The sequence below is a fragment of the Cervus elaphus genome, chromosome X, assembly GCF_910594005.1.
Source record: "Cervus elaphus chromosome X, mCerEla1.1, whole genome shotgun sequence".
Classification (NCBI taxonomy): Eukaryota; Metazoa; Chordata; class Mammalia; order Artiodactyla; family Cervidae; genus Cervus; species Cervus elaphus.
This window is the reverse complement of record NC_057848.1, coordinates 42,988,667-43,010,453: the sequence shown is the minus strand read 5'-3', so window position 1 is coordinate 43,010,453 and position 21,787 is coordinate 42,988,667. Positions and strand designations below refer to the sequence as shown.

The following is a 21,787-nucleotide window of genomic DNA, read 5'->3' as shown; positions in this document are numbered from 1 at the left end:
GGGATAGAGGCCAGGGTTGATAATGAAAATCCATCGATATTTTGATAGCCAGATCCTCTAGCTTCCACTGTGCGTTGACCAGTCAGCTGCCAGAGTGTGGCTGAAGCAAGGCTGAAGAATCCTCAAGTTTCTGCCGTGCGTTGACTAGTCAGCTTCCAGAGTGACTACAGCAGGGCTCAGCGTCCTTTGTGGGTGAGGGCCATTGTCTTTGGAACTGGACCTTGAGGAGGTTATGGGGGCCCCAAACTGCTTTCTAAATGTCCTCATCACGGGAAGTAGCTGCCGTCTTGACTCTGGTGTGGTGGATCCAAGGGATGACACCTATAACTTTAACAGCAGTAGGGGTTGCCAGGACGACCGTGTGAGGGTCAGTGCAAACTGGCTGAAGTGGGTTTTTTTCCCCTAATCTTTAACCCATACCTCATTTCCTGGCTGATAGGGATGAACTCAATTGCCTAAAGGAATCAGTGTCCTTTCTAAGGTTTATTGGGCGATATGGCAGAAGACTTTTCCCAGGGCCTGGAGGTGTTGGGACACCTCCAGGTCAGCTAGTTGTTGGTGGTCTCCCTTGAGCTTTTTTTTTTAATCATGGGGGTGGTCTCCCGTATAAGATCTCAAAGGGAGAATAGCCTGAGGACCTTGGGGTGTATTTATGGAGGGAGGTGAGAGTCCACAGAATGATAAGGCAGCTTGTTCCAGCACTGTCTGGGTGTTGGCGGAGGGATATTCTTGTCGTACTACTACTTGGAGAAACAAACTTAACAAGAAAGTTAAAGATATATGGCCCAAGATTAATAGACGTAGAAAAGTTGTTGTGGGGTTAGCCAGGAGAACCAGGTCCAGACGTTGGTTAGTGACATTAGTGCTTCTCTAGAATGAGAAGATGCAAGAATTTGGACTCAGAAAAATCTTCACCTGATAACATCTGGCAATCTGAAGGCCTGTTTTCCAGGTTTTTCCCAGGGCACAGAGTGCCTTATTTTTTGTCTCCACCCTGAACTCCTTTCAATGGGGTGTGGAAGATCAGCATCTTGTAGTGGTCATGATTTAATGTTTGTAGAGGTAGCTGGCAAGGGCCAACTTCCAGTCAGCAGGGCCCCTTCACAGCCACATATTTGACCGTGTTTTGGGGGCATTTCATGGTCATTGTGTCCCACGGTGCTGGGAAGGCTCATTCCAAGGTCTAACAAAAATTCCATTGACAGGACACTCAATGTGTTGTCAGTAGACCAAGCCTATAAGTAGCAAAAGTCTCTGGACCATACCTGTCTTATTTCCCTCTTGGTCCAGGAAAATATTTCCTCTTGTTGCTTCTTCCATATCTAGAGATACAACTATTGACCTCATACGGAACTGCATATCAGCATTTTATCACAGGCTCAGTCATACATTTGGTAATGTAAGAAATAATCGTCTGAAGCAAGCTACATAGAAAATAATATAGCTAGCAGTTATTAGTAAGGTCACAAGCAAGAATTTAAGTCAAGAACTTTCATTGGGTATAGCCCGGTATACCCCAGGTCATCTGACTCAGTGAAATGATTACAGCCAAGTGTTAATCTCCTGGTTGTACCTCAGGGAGCATCTGACCTTTATCCAAAGATTGGTTAATGAGATAAGCTTTAGAAATAATCTTAGAGTATCCTTTTTAATAACTCAATTAACCTTTTTAGCAATATAACATAACAAGGAACTATCTTAGAAGTGAGTTTTAGTAAGCACAGACCTTAATTAACAAAACTAAACTTAATATTCAGTGAAACAAATTTTTTTCTTTTTGTGGAGAACTCATTGTGAGGGCATTAACACTGTAGCCAAGGACAGAGGAGCCTGGCGGGCTACAGTCCATAAGGTCACAAAGAGTCGGACATGACTGAGCGACTAACAACAGGAACACATTTTATTAGGAGTGTACCCATACATAATCAAATGTATTTACATCTATCAAATGGTTTATTCTACTACATTAATTTTTCATCTTCTGCTATAAAAAATTTTTTATGTAGCTAAAGGATTCTGATTTTAAAAATAATTTCTAGATTTCCTACCTTGCTTTAAAAAGTCTCCTCAAATTCCTGATTATGTACAAACTTCCTAAATTTCTTCTGAAATGTACTGCTTTTAAATATATAATTTTCATATACTGTATTTCCTGTGTGGACTGTGGTAGACCCAATTTATTTTCCTCCAGAAACATGAAAAAAATTTAGTACTACTTATTGAAAAACTATCCTTGACTCCCTGATTTGAAATTCCTACTTTACTAAACAACACATTCTTATGTATATACCTGAATCAGTTCAGTTAAGTTCAGTCACTCAGTCATGTCCGACTCTTTGCAACCCTATGAACCACAGCACACCAGGCCTCCCTGTCTATTACCAACTCCCAGAGGTTACCCAAACTCATGTCCATTGAGTTGGTGATGCCATCTAACCATCTCATCCTCTGTCGTCCCCTTCTCCTCCTGCCTTCAATCTTTCCCAGCATCAGGGTCTTTTCAAATGAGTCAGCTCTTCACAACAGGTGGCCAAAATACTGGAGTTTCAGCTTCAACATCAGTCCCTCCAATGAACACCCAGGACTGATTTCCTTTCGAGTTGACTGGCTGGATCTGCTTGCAGTCCAAGGGACTCTCAAGAGTCTTCTCCAACACCACAACTCAAAAGCATCAATTCTTCAGCACTCAGCTTCCAGAATGGCTGGCTCTAGGTGAGTGATCACACCACTGTGATTAGCTGGGTCATGAAGATCTTTTTTGTACAGTTCTTCTGTGTATTCTTGCCACCTCTTCTTAATATCTTCTGATTCTGTTAGGTCCATACCATTTCTGTCCTTTATCTAACCCATCTTTACGTGAAATGTTCCCTTGGTATCTCTAATCTCCTTGAAGACATCTCTAGTCTTTCCCATTCTATTGTTTTCCTCTATTTCTTTGCATTGATTACTGAGGAAGGCTTTCTTATCTCTCCTTGCTATTCTTTGGAACTCTGCATTCACATGGGTATATCTTTCCTTTTCTCCTTTGCTTTTTGCTTCTCTTCTTTTCACAGCTATTTGTAAGGCCTCCCCAGACAACCATTTTGCCTTTTTGCATTTCTTTTCCATGGGGATGGTCTTGATCCCTGTCTCCTGTACAATGTCACAAACCTCTGTCCATAGTTCATCAGGCTCTCTATCAGATCTAGTCCCTTAAATCTATTTCTCACTTCCACTGTATAGTCATAAGGGATTTTGTTTAGGTCATACCTGAATGGTCTATCGGTTATCCCTACTTTCTTCAGTTTAAGTCTGAATTTGGCAATAAGGAGTTCATGATCTGAGCCACAGTCAGCTCCCAGTCTTGTTTTTGCTGACTGTATAGAGCTTCTCCATCTTTGGCTGCAAAGAATATTACCAATCTGATTTTGGTATTGACCATCTGGTGATGTCCATGTGTAGAGTCTTCTCTTGTGTTGTTGGAAGAGGGTGTTTGCTATGACCAGTGCATTCTCTTGGCAAAACTCTATTAGCCTTTGCCCTGCTTCATTCTGTACTCCAAGGCCAAATTTGCCTGTTACTCCAGGTGTTTCTTGACTTCCTACTTTTGCATTCCAGTCCCCTATAATGAAAAGGCATCTTTTTTTCGGTGTTAGTTCTAAAAGGTTTTGTAGGTCTTCATAGAACTGTTCAACTTCAGCTTCTTCAGAATTACTGGTTGGGGCATAGGCTTGGATTACTGTGATATTGAATGGTTTGCCTTGGAAACGAACAAAGATCATTCTGTCGTTTTTGAGATTGCATCCAAGTACTGCATTTTGGACTCTTTTTGTTGACTATGATGGCTACTCCATTTCTTCTAAGGGATTCCTGCCCACAGTAGTAGATATAATGGTCATCTGAGTTAAATCCACGCATTCCAGTCTATCTCAGTTCGCTGATTCCTAGAATATCAACGTTCACTCTTGCCATCTCCTGTTTGACCACTTCCAATTTGCCTTGATTCATGGACCTAACATTCCAGGTTCCTATGCAATATTGCTCTTTACAGTATCAGACCTTGCTTCTATCACCATTCACGTCCACAACTGGGTATTGTTTTTGCTTTGGCTCCATCCCTTCATTCTTTCTGGAGTTATTTCTCCACTAATCTCCAGCAGCATATTGGGCACCTACCGACCTGGGGAGTTCCTCTTTCAGTATCCTTCATTTTGCCTTTTCATACTGTTCATGGGGTTCTCAAGGCAAGAATACTGAAGTGGTTTGCCATTCCCTTGTCCAGCGGACCACATTGTCAGACCTCTCCACCATAACCCAACCGTCTTGGGTGGCCCCACACAGCATGGCTTAGTTTCATTGAATTAGACCAGATTGTGGTCCGTGTGATCACATAGATGATCAAATATTTACATAGGTACCACTAATTACCTACATTTAAATAATTTCTTCCATAAGAAATATTAACTTAAGAATGTTTTCAACATCCTGACTTCAGGATCCTGACTTTCAACATCCTAGTTGTCTCCAGTTATTTCTAGATAGGTACTTACCTAGGCACCACAAATTGTCTATAGTCCTAACACATGAATTCTATGAGAAATATGATTTTGGGCTTGACAAAAATGGGTTTTCCAGCTTCCTGCCTTCACCTCCTTAGTCTAGCTACAGGTAGTTATCTCTATATAAATCTTACCTAGGTAAGTCTATTTAGAGGGCTGCTTCCATGTTACAAAAAGCTGTCACATGACCTGAATTGTAACGGATATCCTAGCTAGGCCAAGGAACACCAGGATCATAACCATTAGAGGTTTCTCAGGTTATAACTAATCCCAAGCCCAAACTGTTCATTGTAGGTGAGGTGAGTAGGGTGGAGAACAGAGTTCTGGAAGATGGTCCCAAACAAAGGGAGAGAGAGGAGGGGAAAGAGGAGGGTGAGAAGGGGAAAGGTGGGCGCCAAGCAGGAGACTAGAGGAGGCAAAGAAGAAAAAGCAGAATTTAACCCAAGTCCAGGGGTTTTCCAGGTGGCTCAGTGGTAAGGAATCCACCTGCCAATGCAGGAGACGCAGGCTACATCCCTGAGTCGGAAAGATCCCCTGGAAAAGGGAATGGCAACCCACGCCAGTATTCTTGCCTAGAGAATCCCATGGACAGAGGAGCCTGGCGGGATACAGTCCATGGGGCTGCAGAGTCGAACACGACTGAGCAACCAAAGAACAACCACCCAGTCCACACAGCCCCCAGCATAAGAAACCCGTGCACTTTTGCAGAGGGCCAGCAGCCCCAGACGCGCTAGCGGAGCATAGCAAAGCAGATGCTCTATCCTCCACAATCGCGTCCAGGGCCAAAGCAAGGGTCACGTGCAGTGTTCTACACTTGCCCTCTGACATAGGTTAGTACAAATTTGGATTACTTGTTGCATTTGTAAGGAACAGGCTGGATTTCTTGCAGTAGGCATCTGAGTACACTGTGTGCTCTGCAAATACAGCCCCAAGTTCCCGCGCCCCAGTACCCCCCAGGGAACGAGAGGAGACGGGCTCTGCTTTTAGCGCTTTATTGCAAAACCCCAGCAAGTAGTCTCCCACCTTCCACCCCGTCTTTCCGTCTGAATCACTCGCCCGTTTCATGGACTTTGAGAGCGAATGGAACAGAATCGCAGTCCCATCCATTAATTACCGACTTCCCAAGAGGGAGGTCGCGCTCAGAGCCCACGCGACAAGAGGGGACGACTGTCGTCTCAGCCGGCTGGGATTGCTGGGGCCCCAGGGTTTCTCCAGTCCCACCTCTGCGTCTCCCGCTCTGGGGGTCAGGGGGTTGGGGGGGAACTAATGACAACAAGCCTGAGCCCATCGAGGGCCAGGCGGAGAGACGGTCTCCCAACATTTCCCCCAGGCTCCCGGGACGCCTCATTGAGGTCTCATTCCCTCCCCTCTCCCCCATCCCAAGTTAGCTCGCACAATCGGGAGAAGCCCCTAGTTCAGGACCGACCCAAGGCAGCAGCCGGGAGTATTCAGCTCAGCCACAAGTGGGAGCTCGCGCGCCCCCACCCGCTCGCCCCCTGCCAGGACTCTCCCCACGCGCATCTCTCTACTCTATGGCCACGCCCTGTCCACGTGCAAGCCCCAACGGCTACGCCCACCGCACGCGCCGTTACTGGGGAGTTCGCGTAGCCGACGCCGAATAGCTGGCGCGTGGGCGTCGGCGTGAACTGCCGCAGACCGGCTATAAACTCCCAACGCCGCGGACCGGACGTTGGGATCGCCGCCATCAACAGCGCAGAGTCGACCGAGGCGCGCAGCGGCTTGGACAGCGCTAGCAACATGGACCGTGAGCCCGGACGCCAACACGAAGACTCCGGTTACCTCAGTCTGGGAGTCGACGAGCTCCAGGAAGATCCCGGTCAGTGCCCAGAGCGGGATAGGTACACTGGCGAACTCGAAGGAAAGGCCCTTTCCCTGGGAGAGGCGAGTGGACGGGACGCGGCTGTGGTGCGGTCGCCGTCGCCTCTCAGGTCGCGGGCCTGCGCCTCCCCCAGCCCCGCACCCTCGGCACTCCGACGCCCAGACTTCTTGTCTTTTTCCTTTCCAGGTACGAAGCCCACCGAGGTCTCGGGCACCGCAACAAGTGCCGCCGTCGAGGAGGAGTCGGGATCAGAACCTGAGCCGGGAGCGGCAGCGGCGGCAGCAGCAGCAGCAGAAGAAGAACAGGGCCAGGCTGGGGCGGGAGCTCCCGACCCCATGGTCGACGAGATCCAGAAGGGCGGCGGCGGCGGCGGCGACGGCGACGAGGAGGAGTTCCCACAGGAGCCAGTGCAGGCGGACGCCGAGGATCCGCAGCCGTCGGACGGGGAGGCTCGCCTCCACCGCTGTTCGTTCAGGCGGCTGCAACTGACGGAGCTGGAGAGCGTTTTCCAGCGCAGCCAGTACCCCAATGTGTTCGCTCGGTAAGTGGCTTGCTCTGGAGGCGCCCAAAATTTTCTGGGACATTAGGGCTCTTCTCCCGACGCCTTTGGCGCTGTCCCTTCCCCCAGAGCCCAAATTCAGTGGGGTGCTCGAGGCCCTTGAAGGCTGCCCGCCCTTGGGCCCCCGGGTTGGGGCGGTGCGGTGAGTGAGTGAATTAACTCCGGAAACGTTAGGTTTCGGTGAATAACGTTTCATCGGATTGGGGTCTAGGTCAGTGGGAGGGGAGTGAGACCCCGTTGTGCAAGTATAGGATTGAATTTTGTTTTTATTTAAAATTTTAGATAATTTGGTGGTCGTGCAATTTTTTTTGCTCGTTTAGTCTTTAAATATTTATTCGGTTGCACCTGGTCTTGGTGGCGGCATGCGCCATCTTTAGTTTCGGCCTGTGGGATCTAGCTCCCTGACCAGGGATTGAACCGCGCCCCCTGCCTGGGGAGCGAGAAGTCAGCCACTGAACCACCAGGGAAGTCTCTGTGCATTTAATCTTTATTCTTAAATAGTACATTAAAAACGCTTAATATTGAATACTGAGTTTTTCAGTGCTCCCATAAATTTTGCGCACAAAGGAAAATTCTCCCTAAAGAGAATCTGGAACTGGATATTACAAAACTATGTTCCCTGGGCATTTGGGAGAATATGAATGTTAAAACAAGCATAAAATGTACTTTGTATATCTAATTTGGTCCACAACTCCAAATACTGAATATTTGCCATTTTCTCCCCTTAGGAAGGAGCTTGAAATTCCAGTCGATGTGAGCGAAACCAAAGTGCAGGGCAGTGAGCCTGAAGACGACAATTTGTGAGGGCAGTCATTATAAAACCTGCCTCAAGTCTTTGGACACTTTTGTCCTAGACATTCTCAAGTTTGCTTTTTCTTTTTTTGATGCTTTTTCCCTGTTTAGCAAATGAGTTTTGAACTTTGGGGTCTTTGGCAAGTGGAAATGGGATAAGTAAACACCAGTTTATGGAAATTGCCAATTATCAGAAGTAATGTGATTTCCTAAAAGAGCAAGAAAAGGAAATCACTGTTCCTATTTCCTGTGAAAAATTAAACATAATAAAGTTCAATTTCCTTTATTGAACTGTTCTCCTTTTATTATTTATTTATCCTTTTATTCCTGGTATCTTTTATTGAGCACTTTGTGGAGTCATGTGGGGGCTGGGTCTGATCTGGGAAGTGCACATTAATGCATTAAGGATCTAGATTATGAGATGGTTCAACTCTTAAAATACCGAAAAGTTTTTAGCTAAATGAGTGAATTTATAAATATTCAGGGACTGGAGTTAGGGGATAATTCACATACACTATATGAGTAAGTGTCTTTTAGTTAGGCTGAGACTGATATGGGGAGACAGCTTAAAAGTCCAAGTGCAGGGGACTCCTGCCATTGTTTTTAGTCTTCAGTAAAGCAGTGTAGAAAGCGACAGCCCTACATCTTTTTAAAAAATATTTGGTTGCACCAGATCTTGGTTGGGGTTATGTGTGGTATAGTTCCCTAACCAGGGATGAGAACCCAGGTCCCAGCATTGGGAGTGGGGAGCCTTAGCCACTGGGCCACCAGGGAAGTTCTAGCCCTACCACTTAATGTTTGGTATGTTATGATGTGTCAGCATGAAATCATTGCTAAAATAGTGACATTATGGTGGATGGTAGGAGCAAGGTGTACAAACTGGAAATTTGTCTAAAAATTGAAAGAAACAATTTTGAATAAAGTGGCACTGAGTTAAGAGTGAACAGTTTAAAAGAATTGCATTCAGTCAAACCATACACTTGGTGGATGGGGCTCAAATTGAACTTTATGAGTGAATATCATCTTAGGACTTTCTAACATCAAAAGATACTTTTTGAGGTATTATTTTAAAGAGGTGGGTTTTGTGGAATCTGGTGGGCAGTGGGGGTGGGAGGGTGGAAGCTTTCCGTTCAGGCCGGGTTCTTTACCTGTGTTTACTTGAAATACTTTTTTGTTGGAGAAGGAAATGGCAACCCACTCCAGTATTCTTGCCTGGAAAAGTCCATGGACAGAGGAGTCTGGCGGGCTGAAGTCCATGGGATTACATGACTGAGCATGTGTGCACAAGGGTGGAGGGAAATGGGTTGGTAGCAATAAAGTGGTAGAACTAAAAAAAAAAAAAAAAAAGAAATACTTTTTTGTTTGCTTAGGCAGCAATGACTGATTTGTAGGTCACGAGATTACCATTTGAGACTGTAGAAAAACCATAGACTGTATTAAGAGAGTATTTATCCAAAAATCCCAGATGAGTTTATTAGCTTTGCTTCACGTCCCTATGTGAGTGCAGTGATGGATACAGGCTGCTGGACTGGTGGTGGTGAGTTGTAGTGAACTTGGACCCAGGTGAGCTAAATTTTCCTCACCTCTGTAGGCTGAAATATCAAGGCAGTGTCCAGGGTGTCAGCAATTCTTATGTCCCAGTAAGATAAGCCACAAGCCCCCTGGGCCCTCCATAACCAGGCCTGCCTTGTCTATTTAACTTGAGGGAAACCTGTTTAAAAATCCAACTTGCACATATTGAATATCTCCTTCAGACGGAAGGAACTTTTTTTTAATTTTTTTTTCCTTAAAAAAAATAATTTTAATTGGAGGCTAATTACTTTACAATATTGTAGTGGTTTTTGCCGTACATCAACATGAATCAGTCATGGGCACACATGTGTTTCCCATCCAGAATCCCCCTCCCACCTCCCTCCCCATCCCATCCCCCAGGGTCCTCCCAGTGCACCAGCCCTGAGCACCCTGTCTCATGCATCAAACCTGGACCAGCGACCCACTTCACATGTGATAATATACACGTTTCAATGCTACGCTCTCAAATCATCCCACCCTCTCCTCCCACAGAGTCCAAAAGACTGTTCTTTACATCTGTGTCTCTTGCTGTCTCGCATATAGGGTCATCGTTACCATCTTTCTAAATCCCATATATATGAGTTAGTATACTGTATTGGTGTTTTTCTTTCTGACTTACTTCACTCTGTATAATAGGCTCCAGTTTCATCCACCTCATTAAAACTGATTGAAATGCATTCTTTTTAATGGCTGAGTAATATTCCATTGTGTATATGTACAACAGCTTTCTTATCCATTCGTCTGCTGATGGACATCTAGGTTGCTTCCATGTCCTAGCTATTGTAAACAGTGCTGTGATGAACATTGGGGTACACATGTCTCTTTCAATTCTGGTTTCCTCGGTGTGTATGCCCAGCAGTGGGATTGCTGGGTCGTATGGCAGTTCTATTTCCAGTTTTTTTAAGGAATCTCCACCCTGTTCTCCATAGTGGCTGTACTAGTTTGCATTCCCACCAACAGTGTAGGAGCGTTCCTTTTTCTCTGCACCCTCTCCAGCATTTATTGCTTGTAGACTTTTTGATAGCAGCCATTCTGACTGGCATGAGATGGTACCTCATTGTGGTTTTTGATGTGCATTTATCTGATAATGACTGATGTTGAGCATCTTCTCATGTGTTTGTTAGCCATCTGTATGTCTTCTTTGGAGAAATGTCTGTTTAGTTCTTTGGCCCACTTTTTGATTGGGTCATTTATTTTTCTGGAATTGAGCTGCAGGAGCTGCTTGTATATTTTTGAGATTAATTATTTGTCAGTTGCTTCGTTTGCTATTATTTTCTCGCATTCTGAAGGCTGTCTTGTCACCTTGCTTATAGTTTCCTTTGTTGTGCAAAAGGTTTTAAGTTTAATTAGGTCCCATTTGTTTATTTTTGCTTTTATTTCCATTACTCTGGAAGGTGGGTCATAGAGGATCCTGCTGTGATTTATGTCAGAGAGTGTTTTGCCTATGTTTTCCTCTAGGAGTTTTATAGTTTCTGGTCTTAAGTTTAGATCTTTAATCCATTTTGAGTTTATTTTTGTGTATGGTGTTAGAAAGTGTTCTAGTTTCATTCTTTTACAAGTGAAAGGAACTTTTAGTATGCTCAGCTTCCCCCACACTCAGGGTGACGCTATCCCTGGAAGGTAGAGGGTAGAGGCAGTTGGACCACTGAGGATCCACTGTCAAGATACAGACATTTCTCCATCCTGTACCAGAGATAGCATTAGCAGAAGGGACTGGGTGCGATCCATCAGCTGGACTAGCATCTAAGAGCTGGAAAAACCACTAACCAGTATTCAGAGTGGGAGGAAAGGGACAAAACAAGAGATCTGGTTATCGGGAAGCTTGGCACTTAGCGCTCACTAAGGATAAACTGAAGGGAACGGGGCTGTGGTGGAAACTTTCCTAAGATATTTTATCAATAAAGAAACAGCTTCTCCCAGTGGGATTTATAAGAGCCATAGCATAAAGAATGGCATGTTGGCCGCGGGTCCCAGCAGCTCGGGCAGCGGGAAGGGCAGCAGCGGTCAGGCTACTCAGCCTCGCGAAGGCTCTATGCGCGCGCGGCCCTCAGGCTCCCAGCTCTAGCCTGCCCCGCCGCAGCGATGCCCAAGAGGTAGGTCAGCTCCGCAGAGGGGGCGGCGAAGGAGGAGCCCAAGAGGAGATCGGCGAGGTTGTCAGCTAAACCGGCTCCTGCAAAAGTGGAAGCCAAAAAAGGCGTCGGGAAAGGATAAATCTTAAGACAAAAAAAATGCAAACAAAAGGGAAAAGAGGAGCAAAGGGAAAACAGGTGGAAGTGGCCAACCAAGAGACTAAAGAAGACTTACCTGCAGAAAATGGAGAGACTAAAATCGAGGAGAACCCGACCTCTGATGAAACAGAAGAAAAAGAAGCCAAGTCTGATTAATACCACACACCCAGTCCAGTCAGTGGTCCCTGTTTCCCTTTTTGTACAATCCAGGGGAATATTTTTATCAAGTATTTTGTAAGTGCAAGTTTTTTAGTAGCTCTGAGACATTTTTTAAAAGGAGGAAATCCCACCTCATCCCATTTTTAAGTGTAAATGCTTTTTTTTAATGAGGTGAAATCATTTGCTCGTTGTTTATTTTTTGGTACAACCAGAAAATAGTGGGATATTGGATATGGAAGGCTTTGATTGTCTTGGGTGTCAGCTTAACATTCCATAGATGGGGGTAACTTTTATATCCTATAATACAAAAGCATACTAAATGGCAATTTGGAGTCAGTTGTGTGTTTAATGTCTTGAACACTTTAAATTACTCCTCTTCCCATATTGTTTTGGTAGAATTATTTCCTATAGCAAACTACTCCTTGATCTTGGCTCTCCTGGTCAGAATTTTGCGTACTCTATATCTTTGGTCGTGATAGTTCAGTTTTCCTAGTAACTTGGTTAATGTGCTGTGAACGATTGACAGTTTGAGTATGTAGTGTGTATGATATTAAATTGTGAGTCAGTGGGACGTATGATGTAACAGAATATCAATATTTGAAGATAATTGGTACTTGATATCCTGTTAAGGAAAATTTGCTCCAAATTTTAAGCTGGAAAGTCACTGGAATAACTGTTAAGAATCACAATTACATGATTTTTTCAATTTCTGGTATGTATATGAAGAATTGTGTACAAACTGAAATGTCTGTGTAGTGATCCTCAAAACAACCAATAAAAACTCAATTATAAAAGAAGAAAACAACAGTGACATGTTGTGTGTATGGGAGTGGTTACTATGACATAAATTGCTCAATATAGTAAACCAATCCCTTTTTCCTCTAATTGAAGGTTTGGTTTAAGAATATGAGGGTCAAGGGGAGGAGATGTCAGAGGGCATTAATGTTAGGAAATATGCCCCCCCAGGCCACCCTGTGGGCATAATCTCGGATGGGCCCTGTAATCCCATCCTTGTTCTGGAGCCCGATTGGAGAAGGGTTCTTCTGGAGCCACTGTCATGCAGGTGGCCTGTGCCATCCATGCCTCCTCTGCCCTTGTGTCCCTCTGGCCAGGCTGAAGTTGGCCCAGAATCATCCCCTGTCACCTGCGACCATGCTGTAGTCCCTCATGAGTAAGATGTGGTCTCTATGACAGTTTTTCTGAAGTATTTTTCTGCCAGGTTCCTATTATGCACAACACAGTACCAAGAGCACTTCAGCAAATGCCTGTTAAATGAGTTGAATAAATGCAAAAAGTCAGTGCCCCCCTTTTAAAGTAGGGCACATTTTTGTATTTTTCAATAAAGAGGGAAATTCTCAGCATCTTTGTTTTTGTGTGTCAAATGGGGTTAAGTGTGAACAGATTGGAATTTCTAAGGGAATGTCATTCACACAGAATGGTAAGGAAGCCTCCTATTAGGAGGTGCCATCCCCCAGTCATTGGCAGTGGGCCTGTGTGCATGATAGAAGTTTTCCAAGTACCCAAGGTATGTTTATACTGACTCATACTTTTTTTCCCTCCACCTTCCATTATCCCATCCTCACCCTCACCCTTTGGTATTGCATGCACATGCAAGATGGGGTGGGATGAGTCCCCAGTGAGAGAACAGTTTATTTCCAGGCAGGGTAGAGTCCCACCCATGGTAATTTAAACATTCAGCCCAATGCTGGAAACAAGGGACGCTTCCTAAGAGGCTACATTACAGGGATTCATGGGAAGGTGGCAGCCGAGCATTCATCCCACATGCTCCAAATTCTGTTCACTGTCCTCTCTGGGGAGAAGATGGGGGAATGGGAGTCCTGGCACACGGGTTCTGCTGCTTCAAAGGCAACACAGAGGAGACCCCATGAGGCCAGTGAGGCGTATTGCACCTTCCTCAAAAGCAATCACACCTTCAAATGTATTATCTTCCTTGAGATAACCTTGATTCCTGCTAATTCAACACCAAAATGGATTATTTTGGTTAGTGCTGTGCAAAGCAAGAAGAGCAGCTTCCCAAGCAGCATCCTCAGGCCCACTTTTTAAAAAGCATTAAGTTCTCAGTACAACCTTGGCTCGGAGCAGTGCAAGGCTTCTTTAATGTTCAGTTCAGTTCAGTTCAGTTCAGTTGCTCAGTCATGTCTGACTCTGTGACCCCATGGACTGCAGCACACCAGGCTTCCCTGTCCATCACCATCTCTCAGAGCTTGCTCAAACTCATGTCCATCATGTCAGTGATGCCATACAACCATCTCATCCTCAGGACTGATTTCCATTAGGATTGACTGGTTTGATCTTGCAGTCCAAGGGACTCTCAAGAGTCTTCTCCAACACCACAGTTCAAAAGCATCAATTCTTGAAGGTGGTTTCTGCTTTATTGACTATGCCAAAGCCTTTGACTGTGTGGTTTCTGTTAAATGTGTTTAATTGTGAACACGGAGGTCCTACTGTGAAGTGATTGCTGAGATAAAGTGCCTTGATTACATTGGAATTTCCTCTCACAAGGGTTCATCCCAGACTAGTTTCACAGCTTAGATGTTCCCAGTGGAGAGGCTCTGTTCTGGGGGAAAAAGCATGTGCTTTAGGCTGTGCTTCCACTACTTTCACTCCTCTCTTCTCTCCCTCAGCACTGTGGTTGTGTGTGATGTGGGCCTTCTGCACAGAGAGGAGGGGAGTGCACCCTGAGGCCCAGCCTCTGTTGGGAGAGAGGAACAACTGGGCCCCAGTGTGCGCATGTTGCCATCCTCACCAGATGCTTTTGAAAACAGAATTTCTCATTTCTGAGTATTGACCCCTGACGTTTTTAAACATCAGATTCCTCAAACTTCAAAAATACAACTACAGCATCTTGTACAAACAAAAGCCACCGGACACTATCAGACCCAATTCTGAACCCTGCTAGTCTTTGTTGACAGCTGAGCAGGTGGCTTTGCCATACAGAGACTGGAAGTCAGACAGTATTCAGCACAGATCCTGCAGTTAACATACATACACACCTAGTGTGGCACACTTGCAGAGACTCAGACTACCTGGAAGAATAGCCGATACCCTTCCCCATAACTGACGGATTTTAAAGAGACAAATATACTATTTTTAATGCGTCTCTACTTCTTCTTGGTTCCAGAAGAATTAAGGCAGGATGGTGAGATGAGGCAGAGGAAATATTCGAAACATTGCTACAGAGAGTAATTTCCCCTCAGTCTAAGGTCTAAAAGGGACAGGTCTTTTAAAATGAGTCCTACAAAAAAGCATTTCTCTTAATGTGTACTTCAAATACCGCAAAGGTAAAGAAATTAATTCTTTTAATATAAGGAAATTAACACTGATTTGTAAAAACAGTCTTTAACACTGGCTACCATCAAATAGGTTTACTCAAGATCGGTGGTCTTTCTTGAGGTTACTTTTGGCTGAAAAGCTATAAACACAATCTCAGAAAGACAGGAGTAGTTTCAGCATCTTACAATAATCTAAAAATTACTTTAAAAAACCTTTATATCTTGCTTTCTAAAGCTTTTAAAGTTGTTTCACATCCAATAATACAGCTGTGAAAAGTGAATTTTTAAATAAAGAGTTACTTTAAATGTATACAAAGAAGGGGAATGGAGTTTGTTCTGAGGTGTTATTTCTTTTTTAAGAATAGAAGTATACTTACCTGAGTTCTGATCATGGGGTGTTGGGCTTATAATTGAGCAGCTCTGAACACATAAACTGTTCTAAACCAAACTGAGTGACACACCAGCAAAGAAGAGATTAAGGGTTGTATCCTCCCCCAGCATCCTGGCTTCCCAGGTGGCTCAGTGGTAAAGAATCCACCTGCCTACTACAAAGCCACAGTCATCAAGACAGTATGGTACTGGCACAAAGACAGAAATATAGATCAATGGAACAGAATAGAAAGCCCAGAGATAAATCCACAAACCTCTGGACACCTTATCTTCGACAAAGGAGGCAACACTATACAATGGAAAAAAGACAACCTCTTTAACAAGTGGTGCTGGGAAAACTGGTCAAGCACTTGTAAAAGAATGAAACTAGAACACTTTCTAACACCATACACAAAAATAAACTCAGAATGGATTAAAGATCTAAATGTAAGACCAGAAACTATAAAACTCCTAGAGGAGAACATAGGCAAAACACTCTCCGACATAAATCACAGCAAGGTCCTCTATGACCCACCTCCCAGAATATTGGAAATAAAAGCAAAACTAAACAAACGGGACCTAATGAAACTTAAAAGCTTTTGCACTACAAAGGAAACTATAAGTAAGGTGAAAAGACAGCCCTCAGATTGGGAGAAAATAATAGCAAATGAAGAAACAGACAAAGGATTCATCTCAAAAATATACAAGCAACTCCTGCAGCTCAATTCCAGAAAAATAAATGACCCAATCAAAAAATGGGCCAAAGAACTAAACAGACATTTCTCCAAAGAAGACATACAGATGGCTAACAAACACATGAAAAGATGCTCAACATCACTCATTATTAGAGAAATGCAAATCAAAACCACAATGAGGTACCATTACACACCAGTCAGGATGGCTGCTATCCAAAAGTCTACAAGCAATAAATGCTGGAGAGGGTGTGGAGAAAAGGGAACCCTCTTACACTGTTGGTGGGAATGCAAACTAGTACAGCCGCTATGGAGAACAGTGTGGAGATTTCTTAAAAAACTGGAAATAGAACTGCCATATGACCCAGCAATCCCACTTCTGGGCATACACACTGAGGAAACCAGATCTGAAAGAGACACGTGCACCCCAATGTTCATCGCAGCACTGTTTATAATAGCCAGGACATGGAAGCAACCTAGATGCCCATCAGCAGATGAATGGATAAGGAAGCTGTGGTACATATACACCATGGAATATTACTCGGCCATTAAAAAGAATTCATTTGAATCAGTTCTAATGAGATGGATGAAACTGGAGCCCATTATACAGAGTGAAGTAAGCCAGAAAGATAAAGAACATTACAGCATACTAACACATATATATGGAATTTAGAAAGATGGTAACGATAACCCTATATGCAAAACAGAAAAAGAGACACAGAAATACAGAACAGACTTTTGAACTTTGTGGGAGAATGTGAGGGTGGGATATTTCAAAAGAACAGCATGTATACTATCTATGGTGAAACAGATCACCAGCCCAGGTGGGATGCATGAGACAAGTGCTCGGGCCTGGTGCACTGGGAAGACCCAGAGGAATCGGGTGGAGAGGGAGGTGGGAGGGGGGATCGGGATTGGGAATACATGTAAATCCATGGCTGATTCATATCAATGTATGACAAAACCCACTGGAAAAAAAAAGTAATAAAAAAAAAATATAGCAATCACAAATTCATTTTTAAAAATCCCTTCCACAATAGCAACAGAAATTGTATAATACCCACGAATCAATTTAATTAAAGTGAAACAATACATACATGAGTAATACAAATGAAATTTTTCTGAAGAAATAGAAAATTTAAATAAATTAAGGCTACACAACTGAATGTATCTCAATATTGTAAATATCCCAGGTATTTGTAAATTAATGTGTATATCCAATGCAATCTCAGAGAAAATATCAACACATTTTTTGAAATGGATCTGACAACCTTATACTAAAATTTTTCTAAAAGAGAAATTATGCTAGAATTCCCAAGATAAGTTCTTAAAAGAGGAACAATGAGGGTGTACTTGTGTGGATCTGCACAGAGGTTCTTGTGCAACCAGATTGTATAACACACAATTAAAAATCTGCAGTAATTAGAGTATTAGCAAAAGAATAGACAAATAGATAAAGAAAATAGAACAGAGAGTTTTAAAACGGACCAGAGTACAAATCAGAATTTGGTACCTGAAAAGAGGTTTTTTAATGTAATGGGTAAAAGATTGTAATGAATTCTGTTGTCAAAGTGTCCATTCATTTAGGTAAAAATGTTAGATTCTGCTTCATACTAATCTCAAAAGTTGATTCCAGAAGGATTTAAAAAGTAAACAGTGAAATCAAAACTTTAAAAAATAGTTGAAGGAAATATAAGAGAATGTATATTCAACTGATTGGTAAGAAAGCCTTCTTGAACAAGATACATACACACAGGTTGTAAGTGAGAAAAAGATTGATAATTTTGACCTCATCAGAATTTAAAACCTCTGCTAAAAAGGACACCATAAACAGTTAAAACGTTAACAACAGATTGAAAAATGTATATGTTTACAACATATACATTAATCAAAAAATATTAATTATTTATTATAATATACAGCTCAGTTCAGTCACTCAGTCATGTCCAACTATTTGCAACCCCATGAACCGCAGCATGCCACACCTTCCTGTCCATCACTAACTCCTGGAGTCTACCCAAACCCATGTCCATTGAGTCGGTGATGCCATTCCATCTCATCCTCCGTCATCCCCTTCTCCTCCCACCTTCAATCTTTCCCAGCATCAGGGTCTTTTCAAATGAGTCAGCTCTTTGCATCAGGTGGCCAAAGTATTGGAGTTTCAGCTTCAGCATCAGTCCTTCCAATGAACAACCAGGACTGAGCTCCTTTAGGATGGACTGGTTGGATATTCTTGCAGTCCAAAGGACTCTCAAGAGGCTTCTCCAACACCACAGTTGAAAAGCATCAATTCTTCGGCGCTCAGCTTTCTTTATAGTCCAACTCTCACATCCACACATGACCACTGGAAAAACCATAGCCTTGACTAGACAGACCTTTGTTGGCAAAGTAATGTCTCTGCTTTTTAATATGTTATCTAGGTTGGTCATAGCTTTCCTTCCAAGGAGTAAGTGTCTTTTCATTTCATGGCTGCAATTATCATCTGCAGTGATTTTGGAGCCCCAAAAAATAAAGTCAGCCACTGTTCCCACTGTTTCCCCACCTATTTGCCATGATGTGATGGGACCAGATGCCATGATCTTAGTTTTTTGAATGTTGTGTTTTAAGCCAGCTTTTTCACTCTCTTCTGTCACCCTCATCAAGAGGCTCTTTAGTTCGTCTTCGCTTTCTGCCATTAGAGTGGTGTCATCTACATATCTGTGCGTAGTCCCTCAGTCGTGTCCAACTCTATGCAACCACAAGGACTGTAGCCCACCAGGCTCCTCTGTCCATGGAGATTGTCCAGGCAAGAATACCGGAGTGGGTTGCCATGCCTTCCTTCAGGGAATCTTCCCAAACCAGGGATCAAACCCAGGTCTCCCACATTGCAGGCAAATTCTTTACTGTCGGAGCCACCAGGGAAGCCCCTGCATATCTGAGGTTGTTGATATTTCTCCCAGCAACCTTGATTCCAGTTTGTGATTCATCCAGCTCAGCATTTCACATGATGTACTCTGCATATAAGTTAAATAAGCACAGTGACAATATATAGCCTTGACGTACTCCTTTTGCAATTTTGAACCAATCTGGTGTTCCATGTTCAGTTCTAACTGTTGCTTCTTGACCTGCATACAGGTTTCTCAGGAGACAAGTAAGATGGTCTGGTATTCCCATCTATAAGAATTTTCCACAGTTTGTTATGATCCACCCAGTCAAAAGCTTTAGTGTAATCACTGAAGCAGTGAAAGTGAAGTCACTCAGTTGTGTCCAACTCTTTGGGACCCCATGGGCTGTAGACTGCCAGGCTCCTCCATGGGATTTTCCAGGCAAGAATACTGGAGTGGTTTGCCATTTCCTTCTCCAGGGGATCTTCCCGACCCAGGAATTGAAGCCAGGTCTCCCACACTGCAGGCAGACTCTTTACCATCTGAGCCACCAGGGAAACAGAAGTAGATGTTTTTCTGGAATCTCCTTGCTGTTTCTATGATCCAGTGAATGTTGGCAACTTGATCTCTCATTTTTCTGCCTTTTCTAAATTCAGCTTGTACATCTGGAATTTCTTGGTTCATACACTGCTGAAGCCTAGCTTGTAGGATTTTGAGCTGAAAGATTGAGTGCAGCACTTTAATAGCATCGACTTTTAGGATTCGAAATAGCTCAGCTAGAATTCCATCACCTAGCTCTGTTTGTAGTAATGCTTCCTAAAGCATACTTGACTTCACATTCCAGGATGTCTGGCTCTACGTGAATGACCACACCATTGTGGTTTATCTAGGTCATTAACATCTTTTTTGCATGGTTCTTCTTCACATTTTTGCCACCTCTTCTTAATCTCTTCTGCTTCTGTTAGGTCCTTGGGTTTTACTAAAGCTGAGCTGACCAGGAGGCAGAGAAATAACCAATTCAAGCTCCTTCTAGCCTTCTTGTCTCTGCTAAAGGGAAGGGTGGGAAAGTTGAGAGGCACTTGTAAATGTCACAGTTCAGGGAGAGAGGCTCAGTAAAAGACTGAGATCCAATCATAGGACTACAGACTGCTTCCCCTGTCCCCAAGCTTACCACCACATCAACAGTGCTCCTGTATAATAAAAGTGGATTACAGCTGAAAGAACTGCAAGCTCTGACTCTAAGAAAAAGCCTCTAGGGACTTCCCCAGTGGTTCAGTGGTTAAGAATCCACCTTGCAATGCAAGGGATGCAGGTTTGATCCCTGGTCAGGGAACTAAGATCCCCCATGTCTCAAGGCAGCTAAGCCTGAGTGCCACAACTATTGAGCCCAAGTACCACAATAAAAAAGATCCCCCATGATCCATCAAAGATCCCACCACAGCCAAATAGTAAATAAATAATTTTTTTTTAAAAGAAGAAGCCTCTAAGGAAACGCAAAAATGACAGGGGAGACGAACAAGGATACTAGTAGAAATTTTAACCTCTGACACCCACCACTAACAGTAAACACAGCCTGATTCCTAGCCAGATAAACACAAAAAAACCTCACAAGAAAAAAAACATCTACTTCAGTTCTTTTATCCAATACATCATGACTGGCTTTCAACAAAAATTTACAAGGCATGCTAAAAATAAAAAGAAACATTCAAAAGAGAGAAAGCAGGCATCAGAGCCAGACTAAAATATGGCAGAGATTTTTGTAATTATTGAATCTAGAATTTAAAATAACTATGATTAATATACTAAGGTTTGTAATGAAAAAAGTGGACAAGATATAAGAACAGATGAGTAATGTAAGCTGGAGATAAAAACTCTAAGAAAGAATCAAAAGGAAAAGCTAGAAATCAAAAACAGTGACAGAAATGAAAAATGTCTTTGATGGGTTTATCAAAAGACTGGATGAGGCAGGTAAAAATCAGTGAGGTAAAAGATAAAACAATAGAAACATCCCAATATGACAATGGAAATATTTTTAAAAGCTTAACCCTAAAAACAAAACCCCACACACCATTTATATTAGCACCTCAAAACTGAGATACTTGTGTATGAACCTAAGAAAATATATGCAGTATCTCAATATCTATATGCGGAAAACTATAAAACTCTGATGTAAGAAGTCAAAAGTAGATCTGAATAAATGAAGAGATATTCTATGTTTATGGATAGGAAGACTTGATAATGTTAAGAAGTAAGTTCTTCCCAACTTGATCTATAGATTGAACACAATCCCAATCAAAATTCCAGCAAGTTACCTTGGAGAAATTGACAAATTGATCCTAAAATTTATATGTAAAGGCAGAAGACCCAGAATGGCCAAATTAACACTGAAGAAGAACAAAGCCAGAAGACTGACACTATCCAACTTCAAGACTCACTATAAATCTACTATAATCAAAATAGTGTGGTACTTCCAAATTCAGTTCAGTTCAGTTGCTCAGTCATGTCTGACTCTTTGCGACCCCATGGACTGCAGCATGCCAGGTGTCCCTGTCCATCACCAACTCCCAGAGCTTGCTCAAACTCATGTCCATCGAGTCAGTGATGCCATCCAACCATCTCATCCTCTGTCATCCCTGTCTTCTCCTGCCCTCAATCTTTCCTAGCAACAAGGTCTTTTCAAATGAGTCAGCTCTTCGCATCAGGTGGCCAAAGTATTGGAGTTTCAGCTTCAGTGTCAGTCCTTCCAATGAATATTCAGGACTGATTTCCTTTAGAATTGACTGGTTTGATCTCCTTGCAGTCCAAGGGACTCTCAAGAATCTTCTCCAGCACCACAGTTCAAAAGCATCAATTCTTCATATTAAAAGCAATGCCTTTGATA

The 21,787-nt window shown here is 43.1% G+C and overlaps 1 protein-coding gene and 1 pseudogene across 1 annotated transcript; both read left to right on the top strand.

Annotated features, from left to right (window-relative positions):
* Positions 1-6,089: 6,089 nt before the first annotated feature.
* Positions 6,090-8,020, top strand: LOC122689920 (rhox homeobox family member 1-like). The gene is made up of 3 exons (XM_043896747.1): positions 6,090-6,375; positions 6,565-6,919; positions 7,666-8,020. Exons 1-3 carry the CDS (start codon positions 6,297-6,299, stop codon positions 7,739-7,741), a joined length of 510 nt encoding a protein of 169 aa, XP_043752682.1. The 5' UTR covers positions 6,090-6,296; the 3' UTR covers positions 7,742-8,020.
* A 3,363-nt stretch (positions 8,021-11,383) lies between these two features.
* On the top strand, positions 11,384-11,685 carry LOC122689164 (annotated as a pseudogene).
* Positions 11,686-21,787: the final 10,102 nt, after the last annotated feature.

Excerpts from the sequence above, each read along its gene's own strand:
- LOC122689920 (XM_043896747.1), top strand. The coding sequence starts at position 6,297 with ATGGACCGTGAGCCCGGACGCCAACACGAAGACTCCGGTTACCTCAGT. Across the intron at positions 6,376-6,564 it reads CGAGCTCCAGGAAGATCCCG|GTACGAAGCCCACCGAGGTC; the intron begins GTCAGTGCCCAG and ends TTTCCTTTCCAG. Across the intron at positions 6,920-7,665 it reads TACCCCAATGTGTTCGCTCG|GAAGGAGCTTGAAATTCCAG; the intron begins GTAAGTGGCTTG and ends TTCTCCCCTTAG.